Raw genomic sequence first — 22,862 nt, forward strand, 5'->3', positions numbered from 1 at the left:
ATTATTTTAAAATGTTTTATGTGTTCAAACGTATATGGATTAATTAAAGGATCAGTGAAACATATAAATATAAAGAAAATAAGAAAACTATCATTATAAAACTGTGTCTGTTTTGTCTTTAGTGTGTTAGAGACTCTGGGAGTGACCTATATTCTGTAGCCCCGTTTAGCTGGGTATGGTGACAGTGGGTGCTGAGGACCACAATGTATGGGCTTTCACTGTTGGTTCCAAGCTCTGTGTCAGGATCCTCTCTGTCCACATAAAGTTTCCAGTCTGGAACATTTGGTCAAGCTCAGACATGAGCAGGGTTCAGCCTTGTGAATAGTCCTCTGGGTCTGTTGCAGGGTCTCCAAGAATGTGATGGGGGAACGGCTAGTAACTTTTACCTAGTGAACGTCTCTGTATGGGGGGCATCTGACCCTTAGGAGGACAAAAGGTAGGAGATTAGCCTAATTTTCATTGGTTTCATGGACACATTTATTTTACCGTTCTTGAGTTTTGCAGCCTCTAGGCACAATGTAATTTTAGATGAACATTTAGGGCCTTTGCCAGATTTAGGGGAAATTTTGACTGGGACAGTGGACTGCATAAGAGGGTGTCAGGAAGATGCAGAACAGCTAAGCTGGGCATCTGCATCTTGTGCATGCAGGCCAGTTCCACAGATGGTTCAGCTAGTTCTTGGCCATGCATTCTTCTTGGCCTGAATCCTTTTTGGAGAACTGGTCTTCCATGGAGTTTGTGCTCCCAGGCACCTCAGTCAGCCACTCCTCAGTGTCATCCAGGGAGGGCTTGTAGCCACAAGGGCATCACTACTGGCCATTCACCTCGTCCCACATGAGGTTGGTCCTTTTCTTGGGATGGATGCCCTTCTAGTTCACCAACTGCTACCAGCCAGTGAGAGCCCTTGGCCAGGCAGTGGCTTCCTGCGGGGAAGGCCTGTGTCAGGCTCCTGCAAGCACACTACCACCGCCTCCTCCATGCCGTTGGTCAGCAGCTTCCACAGCTGGTTGATGAGATGTTCTGGGTTTTCCCACTCCAGGGCACATATTCGGCCTCCAGAAAGGTCCTGGCCTGGCACAGCACCATCGAGGGGTTGCTGTCAGAAGCCAACAGGTTGCCCAGGTCGAACTTCAGTTCTAGCTCCCTGTGCACCATGATGTGCTACAGCTTCTCTGCTTCCTCCTGCTCTTCCTTGGCCAGCAGCACCTCTGCATTCTGCCCCTCCTTGGCTCTTGCTTGGGTCTCAGTTCCCTCACTTTTGGGGATTTTAACTTTTAAGAATGTACAGAAAGTTTACAATTTGATGTTTGCCCTATACCTGAACACCTATGTTGCCAGGAAACAGGAGTTTTCATTGCACAAAATGGGATTGTAAGACAGAGATTTCAGGAAAAAACATGGGTGAATATATTGAAACCATGCCCCCTCCCAAGGCACAGTCCATGAAACAATATACTCCAACTTGCATACATTTAAAGGTGTAGGAAAAAAATATTGGCCTCCTGGGAACAGTAAAAACTGTGGGAATTGGACTATATGTCACATGCATCTACCCTGGGTTTATACATTTCAGGGAGAAGAATCTCCCTCACCGAGGGTCTTTAGATTTTTGGCTGATAACAAAGATGTTCTATCCATATCAAGGCTTTAACCAACTCTCTCTGTCCTCAGCAACTGAGTTGTAATGAAGCAGTGAGAACTCTGAAGTTGTGGAAGGAGCCTGTGCCAGTGGTTGTTCCCTGACTCAAAAGTGAGTCTCTGGAAAAGCCACTGCAGAACCTGGTCAGTCTGGGTGGAGGTAGTTAGCAAGTAAGCTATGGCATTTCCCAGTGACATCACCGGTGGTGTCTTCCCTGGAAATTCTCTTGTATCCAGGAAACACTAGAATGTTCTGTGGTGTCAGCAGTGTTGTGGTGACACCAACTGCCTGAGCCATTTCCCTTCATTTCCTAATGGGTTCCCGAGGAGGCATGTTCTCCAGGATCCTCAGTCTCTTTCGGAGGGACAATCATATCCCTGCAGAGACCACACCAAGGCAGAGGGAGGCCAGCCTTCTATCACGTTGGAGAACAAGACGAATGGAAAGGTCCTGGAGGAGGTCAAGTGAGTACTGGGCAGGGCAAGGGGAGCTTCCTGGAGGAGGTTGGCTTGAGCTGGTCCTTCCAGGAGTAGGACGTATGATTTAGAGCCTCAGTCTTCCTAAATGGCTGACCCAGACTCAACAATTTCTGATCATTAGTTTGACAGAGAACCAGGAACTGTTATATGTCAAGGGGCTTTCCTTGGATCTCTTTAATGTCATGAGTAGGGTCAAAGAATACCAGGATGAGCCTCTGTAAGAATAACAAAGTGTCTCTCTCAGGATAGGCTGTTGAAGCACTTCATTCTCAGCTGTGTCCTCTAGATTACGTGGGTAATGGATGCCAAGAGGGATACTCTCCTGGTCATATATCAAGGTCTCAGTTACTTTGTCCTTGAACACACGTGACTAGGGATTCAAGATGTTAAGCAGTTTGGATTCAAGGACTTACCTGCCTCACATCAGACATTAGCTGAGAAGGTCCTCGAATTCTTCTTGTTTAGGCCAGCTTTAGAATTTCAGTGGCAGAGGAATGGCTGTAGGAGGTGTGGTCTATATCTATGATGGCATATGTCATCCTATGGCTATGATGGTGGGGAACAGGGACCCAGCTGAGTTCAGCTTAAAGATCGCTTTCTTGCTCTGTCAGGGAGTCACTGTATCTGTAGAACTTTTCATCCTCAGACTTCGGTTTTAAAGTAAGCATAGTTTTTATTGACACTGTGTCCACATATATGCCTGTTCACTGGTGTTTATCTACCTACAGAGTCGGATCAGAAGGCATCATCGCAACCCTCCACGACACCTGTTGAGGAGGAGAGAATGAAGCGTTTGGAGAACCTCAAAATTGCTCTCCACAAGATGCAAAAGTTGAGAGATGAACTCAGGAGAATCCTGGCTGATTACCCGGGAAAGAATTTAAATGACAGGTAGTCACAATGCAAGTTCTGTTAAATCCACATTTCCTCACATCACAGTAGGCTACAACTCCAGGGTGTCCTCATGGTCAAAATCACTTTCCTGATTGCATCAGAATGGGAAGTCCAGATGGGAATGAGATGGTGGCACAGGCTATTTTGATTGCTACAAACGTAAATCATAGCCTGTGGCCTGAATTACAGTCTGGGAATGAGGGGAGTAGTGTGTGAGCTCTCATTGTGTGGTTTAAGTAGCCTGGACAGGTGTTGGCTTGTGGGAAATTCTAGGTGCTCTGATTATGACCAATCATTGTTGTAATTTATATGGAGGTGCTTTGGGTTCAATAGGTCCTGTGAAGAGCTGGAGGGGCCTAATCCCTCTTGCTGCCTCACAGTGTGTGACTGGACTGACAACAGGGTATCATTGGTGTTCTCTGATTTTATTCATTGTATTTTGAGATAATGTCACATCCTTGTATTCATTTCGCATTCTAATTGTATTTGAGAGAGAGAGAGAGAGAGAGAGAGAGAGAGAGAGTTTTGTGTGAGTTTGTGTGTGTGTGTATGCATGTGTGAATGTTTTTGTGTGTATCACTGAAGATCTGGGTATTCTGTGTTCTGATTTGGCCTGAGAATTATCCTGTGTCAATTTCCATGGCATGATAATGATGTGGCTGAGAGCCTCACTTTGAGCAGTACAACATTTCACATCCGCTCAGCTTGGACACACATGGGAATCTCCCGGTGTGTGTTATAAATTCTTTTCCCTGATACTACTGTTCGTGTTCCGTTGGGTTTTCATGTAGCAATAGATTCTATGATTGAGAATTGTTACCTAAGAATAGGAGAATAGTCTTCATGTGTAAAAGTTGGAGCCTGGATCGTGGCACAGGGTCCTCGAATGTTCTTTTCAAGCTAGTCTATTTCTTCAAACCCCATCAGGGATCCCAAGGAAATCAGCTCCCTCCTTTTGTTTGCTGGCACTGCTGTCTCTGTGTCCATAATAATAAACTTAATAAATACCAAATGCACCCAGTACCAAGGAGTAAGGGCGTGGCATGTCCTAGGCTGGGGTAGTTTAGGATTCAGTCTGAATTCATGTAATTCTTGAATCCTTCATTCATAATGTTATTTGTCCTTGGACCATGCCCTACCACAGGAACAACTTTGAGTCCGAGATGCTCATGAGGCAGCACGAGGAAGTGATGACCGACATGAAGAAAATGAGCGAGCAGATCAATTATGCTTTGGTCAAATGTAAAAACCTTACACTGGAAAATGACTGGTACTGGTGAGTAACTTACAAGGTTGTGACCCCAGCAATAGGCACGGCATGTGTCAGCCCATTCTTTTTTTTTTTTTTTTTTTTTTCAATGGAAATTTGTTCATTTATTAAAAATAGAATATGTATCTCAGCAAAAATGTGTTTATATATTAAGTAACATATCCAATATATTTTAAAATATTGGACTATAATATTAATATGAGCAAATTTGTGTTCTTGTAGTAAATATACTTTTTCCTTAAGTTTTGTTTCTTATATTTATCTTCTTACTAATGCAATAAAACTTCACTACAGCTGTAGGACATATCTGTGATTTTACCATTATGATATATCTATGATGCATGTATAAACTTCAGTTTTTTTTTTTAATATGTTTTTTTTTTTTATTAACTTGAGTATTTCTTATATACATTTCGAGTGTTATTCCCTTTCCCGGTTTCCGGGCAAACATCCCCCTCCCCCCTCCCCTTCCTTATGGGTGTTCCCCTCCCAACCCTCCCACCATTGCCGCCCTCCCCCCATAGACTAGTTCACTGGGGGTTCAGTCTTAGCAGGACCCAGGGCTTCCCCTTCCACTGGTGCTCTTACTAGGATATTCATTGCTACCTATGGGGTCAGAGTCCAGGGTCAGTCCATGTATAGTCTTTAGGTAGTGGCTTAGTCCCTGGAAGCTCTGGTTGCTTGGCATTGTTGTACTTTTGGGGTCTCGAGCCCCTTCAAGCTCTTCCAGTTCTTTCTCTGATTCCTTCAATAGGGGACCTATTCTCAGTTCAGTGGTTTGCTGCTGGCATTCGCCTCTGTATTTGCTGTATTCTGGCTGTGTCTCTCAGGAGCGATCTACATCCGGCTCCTGTCGGTCTGCACTTCTTTGCTTCATCCATCTAGTCCAATTGGGTGGCTGTATATGTATGGGCCAAATGTGGGACAGGCTCTGAATGGGTGTTCCTTCAGTCTCTGTTTTAATCTTTGCCTCTCCCTTCCAGGCCAAGGGTATTCTTTTTCCTCATTTAAAGAAGGAGTGAAGCATTCACATTTTGATCATCCGTCTTGAGTTTCGTTTGTTCTAGGGATCTAGGGTAATTCAAGCATTTGGGCTAATAGCCACTTATCAATGAGTGCATACCATGTATGTCTTTCTGTGATTGGGTTAGTTCACTCAGGATGATATTTTCCAGTTCCAACCATTTGCCTACGAATTTCATAAACTCGTTGTTTTTGATAGCTGAGTAGTATTCCATTGTGTAGATGTACCACATTTTCTGTATCCATTCCTCTGTTGAAGGGCATCTGGGTTCTTTCCATTTTCTGGCTATTATAAATAAGGCTGCGATGAACATAGTGGAGCACGTGTCTCTTTTATATGTTGAGGCATCTTTTGGGTATATGCCCAAGAGAGGTATAGCTGGATCCTCAGGCAGTTCAATGTCCAATTTTCTGAGGAACCTCCAGACTGATTTCCAGAATGGTTTTACCAGTCTGCAATCCCACCAACAATGGAGGAGTGTTCCTCTTTCTCCACAACCTCGCCAGCATCTGCTGTCACCTGAGTTTTTGATCTTAGCCAATCGCACTGGTGTGAGGTGAAATCTCAGGGTTGTTTTGATTTGCATTTCCCTTATGACTAAAGATGTTGAACATTTCTTTAGGTGTTTCTCAGCCATTCGGCATTCCTCAGCTGTGAATTCTTTGTTTAGCTCTGAACCCCATTTTTTAATAGGGTTATTTGTTTCCCTGCGGTCTAACTTCTTGAGTTCTTTGTATATTTTGGATATAAGGCCTCTATCTGTTGTAGGGTTGGTAAAGATCTTTTCCCAATCTGTTGGTTGCCGTTTTGTCCTAACCACAGTGTCCTTTGCCTTACAGAAGCTTTGCAGTTTTATGAGATCCCATTTGTCAATTCTTGATCTTAGAGCATAAGCCATTGGTGTTTTGTTCAGGAAATTTTTTCCAGTGCCCATGTGTTCCAGATGCTTCCCTAGTTTTTCTTCTATTAGTTTGAGTGTGTCTGGTTTGATGTGGAGGTCCTTGATCCACTTCGACTTAAGCTTTGTACAGGGTGATAAGCATGGATCGATCTGCATTCTTCTACATGTTGCCCTCCAGTTGAACCAGCACCATTTGCTGAAAATGCTATCTTTTTTTCCATTGGATGGTTTTGGCTCCTTTGTCAAAAATCAAGTGACCATAGGTGTGTGGGTTCATTTCTGGGTCTTCAATTCTATTCCATTGGTCTATCTGTCTGTCTCTGTACCAATACCATGCAGTTTTTATCACTATTGCTCTGTAATACTGCTTGAGTTCAGGGATAGTGATTCCCCCTGAAGTCCTTTTATTGTTGAGGATAGCTTTAGCTATCCTGGGTTTTTTGTTATTCCAGATGAATTTGCAAATTGTTCTGTCTAACTCTTTGAAGAATTGGATTGGTATTTTGATGGGGATTGCATTGAATCTGTAGATTGCTTTTGGTAAAATGGCCATTTTTACTATATTAATCCTGCCAATCCATGAGCATGGGAGATCTTTCCATCTTCTGAGGTCTTCTTCAATTTCTTTCTTCAGTGACTTGAAGTTCTTATTGTACAGATCTTTTACTTGCTTGGTTAAAGTCACACCGAGGTACTTTATATTATTTGGGTCTATTATGAAGGGTGTCGTTTCCCTAATTTCTTTCTCGGCTTGTTTCTCTTTTGTATAGAGGAAGGCAACTGATTTATTTGAGTTAATTTTATACCCAGCCACTTTGCTGAAGTTGTTTATCAGCTTTAGTAGTTCTCTGGTGGAACTTTTGGGATCACTTAAATATACTATCATATCATCTGCAAATAGTGATATTTTGACCTCTTCTTTTCCGATCTGTATCCCTTTGATCTCCTTTTGTTGTCTGATTGCTCTGGCTAGAACTTCAAGAACTATATTGAATAAGTAGGGAGAGAGTGGGCAGCCTTGTCTAGTCCCTGATTTTAGTGGGATTGCTTCAAGTTTCTCTCCATTTAGTTTAATGTTAGCAACTGGTTTGCTGTATATGGCTTTTACTATGTTTAGGTATGGGCCTTGAATTCCTATTCTTTCCAGGACTTTTATCATGAAGGGGTGTTGAATTTTGTCAAATGCTTTCTCAGCATCTAATGAAATGATCATGTGGTTCTGTTCTTTCAGTTTGTTTATATAATGGATCACGTTGATGGTTTTCCGTATATTAAACCATCCCTGCATGCCTGGGATGAAGCCTACTTGATCATGGTGGATGATTGTTTTGATGTGCTCTTGAATTCGGTTTGCCAGAATTTTATTGAGTATTTTTGCGTCGATATTCATAAGGGAAATTGGTCTGAAGTTCTCTTTCTTTGTTGTGTCTTTGTGTGGTTTAGGTATAAGAGTAATTGTAGATTCGTAGAAGGAATTCGGTAGGGCTCCATCTGTTTCAATTTTGTGGAATAGTTTGGATAATATTGGTATGAGGTCTTCTATGAAGGTTTGATAGAATTCTGCACTAAACCCATCTGGACCTGGGCTCTTTTTGGTTGGGAGACCTTTAATGACTGCTTCTATTTCCTTAGGAGTTAGTTGGGGTTGTTTAACTGGTTTATCTGTTCCTGATTTAACTTTGATACCTGGTATCTGTCTAGGAAATAGTCCATTTCCTGAAGATTTTCAAATTTTGTTGTATATAGGTTTTTATAGTAAGATCTGATGATTTTTTGAATTTCCTCTGAATCTGTAGTTATGTCTCCCTTTTCATTTCTGATTTTGTTAATTTGGACGCACTCTCTGTGTCCTCTCGTTAGTCTGGCTAAGGGTTTATCTATCTTGTTGATTTTCTCAAAGAACCAACTTTTGGTCCTGTTGATTCCTTCTATGGTCCTTTTTGTTTCTACTTGGTTGATTTCAGCTCTGAGTTTGATTATTTCCTGCCTTCTACTCCTCCTGGGTGTATTTGCTTCTTTTTGTTCTAGAGCTTTTAGGTGTGCTGTCAAGCTGCTGACATATGCTCTTTCCTGTTTCTTTCTGCAGGCACTCAGCGCTATGAGTTTTCCTCTTAGCACAGCTTTCATTGTGTCCCATAAGTTTGAGTATGTTGTATCTTCATTTTCATTAAATTCTAAGAAGTTTTTAATTTCTTTCTTTATTTCTTCCTTGACCAGTTTATCATTGAGTAGAGCATTGTTCAATTTCCACGTATATGTGGGCATTCTTCCCTTATTGTTATTGAAGACCAGTTTTAGGCCGTGGTGGTCCGATAGCACGCATGGGATTATTTCTATCTTTCTGTACCTGTTGAGGCCCGTTTTTTGACCAATTATATGGTCAATTTTGGAGAAAGTACCATGAGGAGCTGAGAAGAAGGTATATCCTTTTGCTTTAGGATAGAATGTTCTATAAATATCCGTTAAGTCCATTTGGCTCATGACTTCTCTTAGTCTGTCGACATCACTGTTTAATTTCTGTTTCCATGATCTGTCCATTGATGAGAGTGGGGTGTTGAAATCTCCCACTATTATTGTGTGAGGTGCAATGTGTGTTTTGAGCTTTAGTAAGGTTTCTTTTACGTATGTAGGTGCCCTTGTATTTGGGGCATAGATATTTAGGATTGAGAGTTCATCTTGGTGGATTTTTCCTTTGATGAATATGAAGTGTCCTTCCTTATCTTTTTTGATGACTTTTAGTTGGAAATTGATTTTATTTGATATTAGAATGGCTACTCCAGCTTGCTTCTTCTGACCATTTGCTTGGAAAGTTGTTTTCCAGCCTTTCACTCTGAGGTAGTGTCTGTCTTTGTCTCTGAGGTGTGTTTCCTGTAGGCAGCAGAATGCAGGGTCCTCGTTGCGTATCCAGTTTGTTAATCTATGTCTTTTTATTGGGGAGTTGAGGCCATTGATATTGAGAGATATTAAGGAATAGTGATTATTGTTTCCCTTTATATTCATATTTGGATGTGAGGTTATGTTTGTGTGCTTTCATTCTCTTTGTTTTGTTGCCAAGACGATTAGTTTCTTGCTTCTTCTAGGGTATAGCTTGCCTCCTTATGTTGGGCTTTACCATTTATTATCCTTTGTAGTGCTGGATTTGTAGAAAGATATTGTGTAAATTTGGTTTTGTCATGGAATATCTTGGTTTCTCCATCAATGTTAATTGAGAGTTTTGCTGGATACAGTAACCTGGGCTGGCATTTGTGTTCTCTTAGGGTCTGTATGACATCAGTCCAGGATCTTCTGGCCTTCATAGTTTCTGGCGAGAAGTCTGGTGTGATTCTGATAGGTCTCCCTTTATATGTTACTTGACCTTTTTCCCTTACTGCTTTTAATATTCTTTCTTTATTTTGTGCGTTTGGTGTTTTGACAATTATGTGACGGGAGGTGTTTCTTTTCTGGTCCAATCTATTTGGAGTTCTGTAGGCTTCTTGTATGCCTATGGGTATCTCTTTTTTTAGGTTAGGGAAGTTTTCTTCTATGATTTTGTTGAAGATATTTACTGGTCCTTTGAGCTGGGAGTCTTCACTCTCTTCTATACCTATTATCCTTAGGTTTGATCTTCTCATTGAGTCCTGGATTTCCTGTATGTTTTGGACCAGTAGCTTTTTCCGCTTTACATTATCTTTGACAGTTGAGTCAATGATTTCTATGGAATCTTCCGCTCCTGAGATTCTCTCTTCCATCTCTTGTATTCTGTTGGTGAAGCTTGTATCTACAGCTCCTTGTCTCTTCTTTTGGTTTTCTATATCCAGGGTTGTTTCCATGTGTTCTTTCTTGATTGCTTCTATTTCCATTTTTAATTCCTTCATCTGTTTGATTGTGTTTTCCTGGAATTCTTTCAGGGATTTTTGCCATTCCTCTCTGTAGGCCTCTACTTGTTTATTAATGATTTCCTGTGTTTCCCTAAGTGTGTTCATGTCTTTCTTGAAGTCCTCCAGCATCATGATCAAATATGATTTTGAAACTAGATCTTGCTTTTCTGGTGTGTTTGGATATTCCATGTTTGTTTTGGCGGGAGAATTGGGCTCCGATGATGGCATGCAGTCTTGGTTTCTGTTGCTTGGGTTCCTGCGCTTGCCTCTCGCCATCAGATTATCTCTAGTGTTACTTTGTTCTGCTATTTCTGACAGTGGCTAGACTGACCTATAAGCCTGTGTGTCAGGAGTGCTGTAGACCTGTTTTCCTCTCTTTCAGTCAGTTATGGGGACAGTGTGTTCTGCTTTCCGGCGTGTAGTTTTTCCTCTCTACAGGTCTTCAGCTGTTCTTGTGGGCCTGTGTCTTGAGTTCACCAGGCAGCTTTCTTGCAGCAGAAAATTTGGTCTTACCTGTGGTCCCGAGGCTCAGGTTCGCTCGTGGGGTGCTGCCCAGGGGCTCTCTGCAGCGGCAGCAACCAGGAAGACCTGTGCCGCCCCTTCCGGGAGCTTCAGTGCACCAGGGTTCCAGATGGTCTTTGGCTTTTTCCTCTGGCGTCCGAGATGTGTGTGCAGGGAGCAGTCTCTTCTGGTTTCCCAGGCTTGTCTGCCTCTCTGAAGGTTTAGCTCTCCCTCCCACGGGATTTGGGTGCAGAGAACTGTTTATCCGGTCTGTTTCTTTCAGGTTCCGGCGGCGGTGTCTCAGGCGCAGAAGTCCTGCCGCTCCTGGGCCCTCCCCCACGGGAGCCCAGAGGCCTTATACAGTTTCCTCTTGGGCCAGGGATGTGGGCAGGGGTGAGCAGTGTTGGTGGTCTCTTCCGCTCTGCAGCCTCAGGAGTGCCCACCTGACCAGGCGGTTGGGTCTCTCTCTCACCGGGTCTGGGAGCAGAGAGCTGCTGCGGGCCGGGATCCGCGGGTGTGGGACTTCCGGTAAACACAGACCGTGCCTCCTAGAGAAATTCTGCTTCCGTGTCCCAAGCTCACCAGGCAGCTTTCTTGCAGCAGAAAGTTTGGTCTTACCTGTGGTCCCGAGGCTCAGGTTCGCTCGTGGGGTGCTGCCCAGGGGCTCTCTGCAGCGGCAGCAACCAGGGAGACCTGTGCCGCCCCTTCCGGGAGCTTCAGTGCACCAGGGTTCCAGATGGTCTTTGGCTTTTTCCTCTGGCGTCCGAGATGTGTGTGCAGGGAGCAGTCTCTTCTGGTTTCCCAGGCTTGTCTGCCTCTCTGAAGGTTTAGCTCTCCCTCCCACGGGATTTGGGTGCAGAGAACTGTTTATCCGGTCTGTTTCTTTCAGGTTCCGGCGGCGGTGTCTCAGGCGCAGAAGTCCTGCCGCTCCTGGGCCCTCCCCCACGGGAGCCCAGAGGCCTTATACAGTTTCCTCTTGGGCCAGGGATGTGGGCAGGGGTGAGCAGTGTTGGTGGTCTCTTCCGCTCTGCAGCCTCAGGAGTGCCCACCTGACCAGGCGGTTGGGTCTCTCTCTCACCGGGTCTGGGTGTCAGCCCATTCTTATCTTTGAAGTAAAGTGAGGATCAGGCTTTATAGTGTTTGAAGCATACCAGGAAGCCTGTCTCTAAGGAAGGCTCTAGGACACACAGGACACAGAAAGATTGGCCTCCAAGGGACATTCTAATAAAATGGACATATAAGCACACATAACGATTAAGTCCTCTTCTGGGAAAAACTTGAATCAATGGTGTCAGGATTTTGAGAAATGCACTGAGTCTTCTGGAATGTTGCTCTTTTCTCCATTTGACCTGTCTCTAGGTTATGCTCCATGGCTACTGTGGATTGGACTATAATCTGGGTCTCTCTTCTGATCAGGACCCTAGAAGGAGTAATGGACTTGGAGAAGTGGGAGGAAGTTGGAGACTGGCTGGGATTCACCATTTTTTCTTTGTGTCTCAGCCACAGCTTCTATCCCCTCCTAACTGAGTTTTTTGAGGTGAAGAACAATGCCCAGAGAGCAATGAATGAGAACAGGGAGCTTCTATGGGATCAGATTGCACTGGAAGAGTCCATTAAGGAAACAACAAGGTTCTGTGGGGACGCCAGTATGAAAATCCGTGTACCAAGCAGCCTCAGGTAGGATGAAAGAAGCATCAAGGGCAGGTTTTCCTGATATCTAACCATCAACCAAGTCAAACCAATTTAACCTTCTCCAACTTATCCAGACACTCTCCTAGGACTCATCCAGTTGTTCATTTCTGTGACCATTTACAAAACTTTCTGTGATGTTAGCTTCATGCAAGAAACTGGAGGACTGACAACAATATCCTCCTGCTCAACTAGAAAATGCATTTCCTTAAGGGGATCTGTTGATCACACATTGCACACTTACATGCCATTATGCTAGAGGGATGCCATGTGGTAGCCGTCTTTGTAGTGCACAGAACTGATTACAGTTCAGTTCAATTGGTAAAAGAATGGCTCTCATTGCCAATCATGATGGGCCTTGTGGACTTTCTCTCCTTTTCCCCGTACATTGAAAATGGTCCCTTCTGCCTGTCCCAATCGTGGTTCATAGTGACAGAGCTTGAGAAGCAGTTTGCCAGTCCTGTTCTATGTCAGTGTTTTAGTGTTCTTTCCTGTGGCTTCTGTCCTGGAGCTGACTGGATGAACAGGGATGTAAGAAAGACTTCTCTCAGGGTGAGGGTTTGTGTGAGATATGTGAGGATTAGGGGGAAATTTTTCTCCAACTCTTTCAACCTCGTGTGCCCAAGAAGTGCATTCCCTACACAGGTTTACTCTATAAGGGATGGAGAGCAGTGTCTAAGCTCTCACTTGACACATTTCCTTTGCCTAATCTGTATTCAACAACTGTGCTTCCAGAAGGATGGCCTCCTCATTCTTTTCTGCTTCTCACTTATGATTTCTGTTCTCTCTCTCTCTCTCTCTCTCTCTCTCTCTCTCTCTCTCTCCTTCTCTGCCTCTATGACTCTGGGTGTGTGTGTGTATGTATGTGTTTTTTTGTGTGTTTGTGTCTGTGGGAACAGATGTGTTAGCATGTTTATGGCTATGGTGCATACTGTACATTGGGAGTTGCTTGTTTTAAGTGTTTGCGGTATGGGTGCTTATATATAGAAGTGTGTGTATATGTGTGTGTTTGTGAATGTGTGTGTGTGTTAGAACTCATAAAGTTTCTGAACACAGACGAATATATTTATATATATTTTATTAGTCTATATGTACATATATAGACACATGTAAAAGTATATATATATGTATATATATGTGTGTATATATATATGTAGAGAGAGAGAGAGAGAAGAATAAACATAATTTTTGCAATTATTTTTAAACTGTTCTTAATGGGGTTTTGATTACTATTAAATTATTACAGTAGGAAAACTATTCATCAACATTGACATTACTTGGAGAAAACTCAGGAATGGGGTACAGGGATGTGAGGAGAGGCTGCTGTGTGAAATCCATGTACCTGAGTGTGGAAACTGCTGACTCAGGGCTCTTCTGCCTCCTTTGCTCTCGGTGTGCAGTAACACTGGAAGGTCACGTGCTTGTTGTGTCTTCTCAACATCCTGGTTATGTTAATCGTTACCTGCCACCACTTTCTCTCCAGAATCGCCTAAACTTGTTTGAATATACCTTGGCTTGGAGTTTGGTCTGGAATTTGTTAATTTGGAGATTAATTTGCTTAGAGTTGAATCTGCAGGCAGAAGATGTCCAGGAGTTATGCTGAGGTGGAACCAATCTGTGCTTCAGACAGAAACTTAGGCTCAAAATAGTCCGCAGCACTCAGCCTGTGTTGGGTCTGTGGCACTCTTAACGATTGTTATTCATTATAATATATATGGATGATTGGAATTATCTGCTTTTCACTGTTCAATTTTTAGCATTTTTAAAAGCTTAGAAAATATGCAGGCCTGTGGGGTCTCTTACCCTTCTCTCTTGGGCATGAGAAAATGACATCAGATGAAAGATCGTCCTGGATTGTCCTGCTGAATTGTGCTGCTGTGTATGGGATAAGTGACATGGCAGGTCCTCACCAGGTCTTTTCCACCCCTAGGTCTGAACACTCCTGCAGAAGCTTGCCCAGGACGCAGACCAGGACTACAGCTCTCAGAGACAGACCTGTCCACCAGGAGCACTGAGGGTGCAAAGATTGACAACTCCTCCCGCATCTCAGTCCTCGTAACCGTCCAATCTTGGGCTGAATTTGAAAGACCTTGAGATGTGGCATGGAACGGGCCTCACGTTTAACCTTTTGACGACTTGTCCATCAACAACCAACCACCCCGAATGAGGCAGGTCTACATTCCTCTTGAAGAGATTTTTACCATCTTACCTGCCGTTCTGCTGTGTTTGCAAGGCCAGCAACAGGCTGGAGTTATATGTTGAAAAATCAGCAGGAATTGAATGCTGACTAATTTATTTGTTCTATTTGGTTTTTACTTTGAAGTTTGGTTGTTTTATGCATTTGTTTTTATTTGTTTAAGATTGAAGTTTTGTTATTCATTTGTTAACTTTAGTGTATATAATTAGTATTAATTAATGAATTAATATTCCTAAGGCTATACATATTGAACTCATTTACTCCCCAATTTAAAATGTTCTTGAATAAATTAATGTTTGTGTATAAATAAAAACGTGACCTCTAACCCCTCACTCACAAGGCCGTCCTGAGTCGTGTGTGGTTCTTCCTCCTGTAACAGCACAAGTGTAAGGCAACAGTGGTTTTCTGCAAGTCTCATGCAGCGTAGGCTTCATCATCAGTTCACAGCCAGCCAGAGCTGCACAGGAAACTGTGCTCTCGATGTCGACAGTGTGTCATGTCTGTGGAACCTCCTTCATGATGAAAAATATCCTCGCTTCATCCCTGTGCTCACAAATTTAGCTTCCTTTATAACGACAAACAAAGGAGAAACACAGAAGTATTTCTCTAGTACATTAGAGGACATACAAACATTCAGTACGGGAATATAAAAAGAGATCAAGACACACAGAGCTCTATGCCTCTGCATTCCTTGAAATATAGCATCGATTATGACTGCAGATTATTGAATTCCAGCAATTTTGGAGGATCGATATTTTTAGAATTTTTTATTAGATGTATTTCTTTACTTCCACTTCAAATGTCATTCCCCCTCCTGGTTTCCTGTCCTTAAGCCCCCATTCCCTTCCCTCTCCCTTCCCCATATGGGTATTCCCCCTGTACATCCCCCTTACTTGCCACCCATATTCCCCTGCACTGGCAGTGGAATATTTTTTTTATTGTTTTTGTTGGTTTGTTTGTTGTTATTCTTTTTTTCTCCCATTTTTATTAAATTGGGCATTTCTTGTTTACATTTCAAATGTTATTCCTTTTCCTGGTTTCCTGTCCATCAGCCCCCTAACCCCTCCCCTTCCTGTTCTATATGGGTGTTCCCCTCCCCATCCAACCCCCATTACTGCCCTCTCCAAAATTCCCTACACTGGGGGTTCAACCTTGGTAGTACCAAGGGCTTTCTGTTCCACTGTTGCCCCAACAATGCTATTTACTGCTACCTACGCAGGGTCAGTCCATGTGTAGTCTTCGGGTAGTGGTTTGGTCCCTGGAAGCTCTGGTTGGTTCTTATGGGGTTGCAAGCCCCTTCAACTCCTTCAGTCCTTTCCCTAATTCCTCCAAAGGGTGTCCTGTTCTCAGTTCAGTGGTTCACTGCTGGCATTTGACTCTGTATTTCACATGCTTTGGCTGTGTCTTTCAGGAGAGATCTGTATCCGGTTCATGTCAGTATGCACTTTTTATGTTCATCCATTTTATCTAGTTTTGGTGGAGATATATATACATATAAATATATATATCTCACATGTGGGGCAGGCTCTGAATGGCCATTCCTTCATTCTCTGCTCTAAAGTTTGCCTCCCTATCCCCTCCTATGGATATTTTTGTTCCCCCTTTAAAGAAGGAGTGAAGCATCCACATTTTGGTCATCCTTCTTGAGTTTCATGTGGTCTGTGCCTTAGATCTTGTGTATTTCGAGTATAAACAAGAGGTGAGGATGCAAAAGAATCAAATGGATAGCTTGACGCCAGAGGTTGGTGGTGAACACAGGAGGGAAAGATCAGTCTTTCAGAAAGAATTGGCAGGTTTCTGGTAACTCAGCTTTACCAGACTACATGTCTTGGGTCCACAGAACTCTCTCAGTTGCCAACACCAAGGTATGATATACCTAATACACTAGACAGTGTAGAAGGAGATGTCAAAGCCAGATGTCACATTTACACCTATGTAAATAAAAAACAGAGATCATTTACCCTGAAAGGATTGCATACTGGTAGCCAATACTATGATAAATTATGGGAGCCTGAATTAACTGACACACGGCCTCCTAGAGTTAGGTAAAAGTACCTGCTTGTTTTTATTGATACCTTGTCTGGGTGAGTAGAAGCTCACTACATCTGACTGAAAGTGATCATAGAGCAACTAGAAAGCTCTGCTAGAAACTTTCCCCTAATTTTGTCACTTACTAGGAATGCTGTCATAGAATAGCCCAGCTTTCACAGCCAAAGCCTCTGAATAATAGTCAAAGATTTATGCATAGTTTGGAGTCTTTGTTGTGCAGAAATCTGGGCAGGCGGAAATAATGAACAAGACATTGAAGGAAACACTATGAAAACTCCCATTAGAGTCCAGGAAGGGTGGAAAGGCTCTTTTCTTATTTTGGGCCTGCTGTACTCCATACAAGGAGGTATTGAACCATATAATATTATGTTTAGAATACACACCCCCCTTGCTTCTAAGTCTTAGAGATCAGCAGTTGGCAGAATTCTTCAACTATTTTATTCTTGAAATCCTGTCCTTCCAGTTCTCCATAAAGTCTATTACTTTGACTATCAGAGAGACCCAGTGAACCTCTAAATCTATCAACAATATCCCCTAATTAGGACCTAGTGGTAGTGAAACTGCATGAGCCAAGTGGGCATCGAAAAGGACAATGAAAGCAATTTGCAAAGGACCTACGTGGTGATGTTTTACACTCTTACAGTTATGAGGTTAGGTGGAATTTTAACATGGATTCCTCACAACTAGGTCAAGAAGGTAGAAGCCACAGATGACAAGGCCAAAAAGACTCCCTCCAGAACTTCTGGACCTATTAAAGTTGAGCTTTCACCTGACCTCAAGCCCTTCCACTCCCTGCCCAACCTCCTGGATCTTACATTTGGCATGAATACAGGATCATGGTCCAAACTCTAACACCCTCAGGCCTGGCCCTGGGACCTCAGGAAGGTGGACACTAGAGAAGTGACGTCTAATGGAACTGCAGAGGACCAATCTCCGTCCACGTTGTCCTTTGCTCACTGATGTCTGGCTATTTCTTGGAGAAAGTATTTGGACGTTTGTCATGTGAAGTAGGTGCACAACATTTACACTTTTATATTCACTGTGTAACTGGGTTCACTATGTTACCAAGATCATTGCAACAGAGGGATGCAAAACAGAGACTTTGTGAGTACACATCCATGAATACATATAAAGAAAGCCCCGTTTGAAGGAATGCACAATAAGAAAATGAAATCCAATATCCAATAAATTAAAGGTCTGGAGGGAAATACTGGCCTTTGGGAAACTGGGAAAACGTGGGGAATTGGAATGTATGTCACAGGATTGGATCTGGGAATAAAATTATTATTCAGAAGAATCTTCCTCCCCATGTCCCTTATGTCCCTTGAACTTTTCTTCCCATACCAAGTCCCTGACGAAATCTGCCCTTTCAGAGCATGTAACTACTAACAAAGCAAAGAGAAATCTCTAGCTTTAGAGGGAGGAGATATGGAAAGCGTTCCAGTGTGTCACTGGAGAGCCTCCTGGAAATGCTCCTCAGAATCTGGTCACTGTAAGGAAAGCTGGTTAGCAGGTAGGCCATGGCAGTTCCCAGTGACATCATCAGTAGTCCCTTCCCTGAACAATCTCTTGTATCCAGGAGAGCTGTAGCATCTTCTGTGAGGTCACAAGTGTTGTGGTGGCACCAACTGCCTGTCTAATCTTCAATGCCTCCAGATTTCACTAATCAACCTGTTGTCCAGGCTAAGCAGGCTGTTTGGGAGAAAGAGCAAAGAGCATGAAGAGGTGAGAGTTAGGGAGAAGGAAGCTGGACTTCTGTCTTGTTGTAAAAAAGGAAGAAATAAATGGTCCTTGGGAAAGCTCAGTGAGCCCTGGGCAAAGGGTGAGAAGGTTCCTTGAGGAGAGAGCCTTGAGCTGAGCCTTCCAGGTATGGAAATCCAGAGCTGGGAGCCTATAAGAAGCAGCTGGACCTCCCTGCTTGTTATGGTTCCTGGAAGTCAGAGACTTTACATCATTAATTTCTCTATTTCAGAAGCCAGTTGTTGGGAAGGGCCACTGTTTTCCTGAGAGATTATGGTTTTTACTCCTTTTTGCTTAGAAGACAAAGGTCCTCAGGAAGAAGGGAGAGACTAGTGTGGTATCCTCGGCTCAGGGCTGAGTGTTCCCCCTTTGGATTGGTTCAGTTTGTGTCTGACACTAATATCTGGGAGAGAGAAGAACTTTTAGATGAGACCTCATCATCTCAGGCTTTCCACTAGAGTTATTCTGACTACCATTCCCTGATAGTGGTCCTCTTAGATTTCTGAGTCAACACGTGTGGGTGTCATGCAGCTTTCTAGTGCAGTGAAGAACTGTTAGTCAGTGAACCAGAACCGGGACTGGCTCCTTCCTGACTTCTCTAGGTGTCCTGAGCAGTAAGTGGGGAACTAAATGACCATGTTCTACCCCTACAAGGCATCTCTATCTACAGTTGTGGAGTCTAGAGAGATCTATCCATGATTCTGGGCATCTCCATAGCAAATGAGTGCTGATGGAGTTTGTATTTTCATCCTGGCTTCTGTACCTACAGGCTATGGTGTTCTGAAGCCAAGTTCCATCCTGTGCAGCTGTGAATATGCCTGAGGAGGCTGTCTCCTTGGTTTTCTGAAGTATTACTAAGGGAGCCAGATGAAATCAGCACCCGCTGCTCAACAGAGCTCTGGGAATGTTGACATTCTCAGCCTCAGCTACATATTAAACTAGGTCTAAAGATCGCCTGTCAGGTCCGTTCTTAAATATCCTTCAGGGTGCGAGGGTTGGACTGTAATGAAGTAGCATGCAGGAGAGGCGCTGGCCCTCAGCTGCTACATATCAGTGTGTGTGGGAAACACCTGAACTGTTCCTATACAGATCAGAGAGATGAGCTGCGATCACATTCAATACACTGTGTGCATTCCTGGGCTTTGGCTTTGACCATGCAGGTCTGTTGTCTCATACTTCACTGTTCATGTGGCCAAGTTGTGGGAAAGCCCCACTCCCAATTGTTTCCCATCCTCCGTCCTGGGGTCTTAGATTTTAGCACAACACTTCACATCTTACCTTCTAGATCCACTGTCCTAACTTTACTTCCACATGCAAGTCTCTATTATCCTTCCACCGTGTGTGTGTGTGTGTGTGTGTGTGTGTGTGTGTGTGTGTGTGTGTATGTGTGTATGGTTAGTTTGCATACAACTTTAGGGAAACCTTGCCACTGAAATCCTCTAGGAGTCTATGTGAGTAATCTGTAAACTGTGGATGGGGAAAAATCCAAATGCTCTCCCACAACGTGGCCTTCTAGAAAGAGTAGCGTAAACTGCAATAAAAGGATATACTTGAAAGTAAAACCTGGAGGAAAGGCCCTGGCATAGCTACATTGTCACTGTGAACTGTGACCTTGCTCTCTTGGCTTCTATGCCCAGACATGAGGGCTCTGAAGCTATGCTGCCTCCTGTGGAGCTGTGAATGAGCTTGTGTCACACGAAGCATGTGAATGGAGTGAGAAGACAGTAGGAGGACATTGTGACACTGCCCTCCCAATGGAGACATGGAAGTGTTGACAATCACAGTGGGTGAGTCTCAAGCTGCACTTTGAGGCCCAGCTAGGCAAGGTTTCACCTGTCAGCTCACTTCCTGCACATCCACCACAGGCCAAGGGCAGGCTCAGATGAAGCTCTGTTGAAGACAGGCGCTGTCCCTTGTGAGCTGGGTCTCAGGATTTGCGGAAGACCATTCAGCTTCCTGTGATGTGGGAGGTCTGAGTAGTAAGAGGCAGGCAAAGGGGACAGTTCTGTGTTTGTTTTCTTGGCTACCATAACTACATCTTCCAGGCTAAGGATTTGCTCATGGAAGTCTGCTGTGTCACATGTGTAAAGGCCAAGCTGTCTGAAGTCTCAATAACACAACTGGCTCCAGGCTGCTTTCTCAGTTACTGGGATTTACACACAGTCCTTCCTACCTTGTCCTCTAGATCCACAAATTCTTTTCTGGCTTCATATGGACAAGGCATATTTTCTCACTCTCTCTTTCCAGAGACCAGTAGGAACACATATATTGGATAGCCATGCTTATTGTCTAAACTGCCAGGCGTCCATGGAGGGCATTAGTGGATACAGCATCATATCTCAGCATCTCTTACTGTAAGGGTTGGAGCAGAACTCCCCCATCTCATCCTGGGTGACGATGTAGATTAGACCCATTAGATGAAATAAAGAATTGAAAAACTTCCCTGGGGGTGAAGTGGTGAGGAAATCATGTTGCCGTCCCATAAATGCACTGGTATGAGCAAGCTTCAGACAGTCTGGGGGATGCAGCCTGCAGCAGAGACCACAGGCGTTTGGTGGAGAATGATTCAGTTCAAAACTGGGAAGGGAGAAGGATGGTTGATATTGTTCCAGAAGATCTCACTGCCTATAAAAAGAGTTTCTTCCAGATCAGTGAATGATTCTTGTAAAGCAGCTCATGGAATGGACTTCTGAGACCAACTATGAGCCCTCCAGACTGGTGCTTTCCAACCAACAGACAAAAGTATCCACTCTACACGAATGATACATAGATATATACACAGAATACCAGGATGGATACAGTTTCTTCAGTTTCATGAATGAGGTATTCAGCAGGTGAGATGGCTGAAAAAATAAAGGTAATTGTTGCCAACTCCCTACACCTGAGCTCCTTCCCTAGGACCTACATGATTAAAGGAAAGAACAAAGCTCTCACAACTTGTCCTCAGATTTTTATGTAGTTGTCTTTTCCAGGTCTTGGTCCACAGAAGCAACGACATCAGGTTTTCCAATTCCATTTGACATGGGACCAGAACCTTCAACCGAATGTTCCTTCCTGGAAAGCTGCAGCCTGTCAGCGTGGCTCAGTGGTTTGTGAACTGCAAGTTCCCATCTGGGAAGGTGGTCGTGTTCATCAAGCCCACCTGCCCCTATTTGCAGAAAGACCCAAGAAATCCTCAGTCAACTGCCTTTCAAACCTGGTCTTCTGGAGTCTGTGAACATCACAGTCACTAACACACCAATGTGATTCAAGATTATTTACAACAGCTCACTGGATGGAGAACAGTTCCTCAGGTCTTCATAGATAAAAAACGACTGCATAGGCAGACGCAGTGATCTAATATCCGTGACACAGCAAGGTGAGCTGATGACCTGACTGAAGGAGATTGGAGCTCTGCAGTTAGGAAAGGGGTGCAGGCAGAGCCCATGCCGAGAGCCATCATCCTGACATTCCGACGGCCAATGCCCCTGAGAGTTGATGTGCATCACAGAGGATGTCAGTATTTTCTGGTGACTGGGCTTTTCAACAAATTGGCTTTTATTCTTCTTTTCCTCAGTGCTAAACCCTGTTGCTATTTGCCTCTAACCATGGGGCTGAGAAGCTTAACAGACAACACTGGCTTGATTTTCCACTCTTCATGTGCTGATATGTCTCTGCCTCTAAGCCCATGTTTCCCATCCTGTTGATCTAAATCCCCATTGGATGTGTTTCTGGTTTCCTGCCATGCTGGTCAGCTGAAGTCATATTGCAGAAGTCCACTTCCTGAATGGTTATTAAATCAATGGATAATGTGAATTTGTTTATGAGTCACACTCAGGCCTTTCCCTCCCTCCGGCAGGCACCATCCCACTTCTGCATTCACAGCTCTCAGCCAGTGTTCTCAACCTTGCCCTCCCACAACCCACAGAAGTGCACACTTGTATGAGGACGCTGTTTGAAAAATCAGATGAAGAGCTTTAGCATACTTGGTCCTCACTGTAGCCATATTAATATAGACCACAGAGCAAATGGAACATTCCACTCTGTTTGTAAAGGAGATTAAGAAAATCTGAAGAAGTTTTATGTTGATCCTAGTCAGAGTACTAGCAAAGTCAAATATGAAATGCAAAATTGCACAGCTCTCCTTCCAAGAATATCTGTATAAAAACTTGTTTGCAAAACACTGTCCTAAATAATTTCTTCCATTCGCACTTTGACATTTTGCTTTGATGTCTTGTTATGACATTTAATTATCATGGAACTGTAGGTCTCTTCTCTGGTCTCCAGTGACAAGGACACATTCCTAATAATGATGTATCTGTAGATGACTAAAAAAGTAAAATAAAATATGAGGATTAAAGTTCTCGGTTAAAGGTGTGACTTCCTACCTCAAATATCCAGATTAGAAGTTAATTTGACTTTATATTAAGCAGAAATCCCTCACAGATTTCCCCTCTACTTTTGTGGTTTGGTAATGTGGTTTGATGAAGACAATTTAACAACCAAGAATAGCCTTTAGAGTCATATTCTCCTCCTCACTAATATTCTTGAACAAATGGAACACTAAAAGATCAAAAGGAAGGGATGGTTATAATCAAAAGCTACATCTGGGTCAGCTCTAACTCTCTTAGTCAAGGTGACTT

The 22,862-nt window shown here is 43.4% G+C and overlaps 1 protein-coding gene and 1 long non-coding RNA gene across 4 annotated transcripts; both read left to right on the plus strand.

Moving 5' to 3' along the window:
* Window positions 1–1,905: 1,905 nt before the first annotated feature.
* Window positions 1,906–14,783, plus strand: LOC120096937 (disks large homolog 5-like). The gene is made up of 5 exons (XM_039093767.2): window positions 1,906–2,103; window positions 2,847–3,009; window positions 4,157–4,288; window positions 12,066–12,242; window positions 14,185–14,783. Exons 1-5 carry the CDS (start codon window positions 1,953–1,955, stop codon window positions 14,267–14,269), a joined length of 708 nt encoding a protein of 235 aa, XP_038949695.1. The 5' UTR covers window positions 1,906–1,952; the 3' UTR covers window positions 14,270–14,783.
* A 3,147-nt stretch (window positions 14,784–17,930) lies between these two features.
* Window positions 17,931–22,579, plus strand: Glrxl1 (glutaredoxin like 1). Of its 3 annotated transcripts, none has more exons than XR_010058109.1 (3): window positions 17,931–18,013; window positions 20,876–21,074; window positions 21,213–22,579. It is a non-coding gene; the product is annotated as a glutaredoxin like 1 (long non-coding RNA). The 3 variants fall into 3 exon arrangements; XR_010058110.1 differs by lacking the exon at window positions 17,931–18,013 and adding an exon at window positions 18,097–18,225; XR_005493890.2 differs by lacking the exon at window positions 17,931–18,013 and adding an exon at window positions 18,103–18,225 and having other exon boundaries at window positions 20,888–21,074.
* Window positions 22,580–22,862: the final 283 nt, after the last annotated feature.

The sequence above is a fragment of the Rattus norvegicus genome, chromosome 15, assembly GCF_036323735.1.
Source record: "Rattus norvegicus strain BN/NHsdMcwi chromosome 15, GRCr8, whole genome shotgun sequence".
Lineage (NCBI taxonomy): Eukaryota > Metazoa > Chordata > Mammalia > Rodentia > Muridae > Rattus > Rattus norvegicus.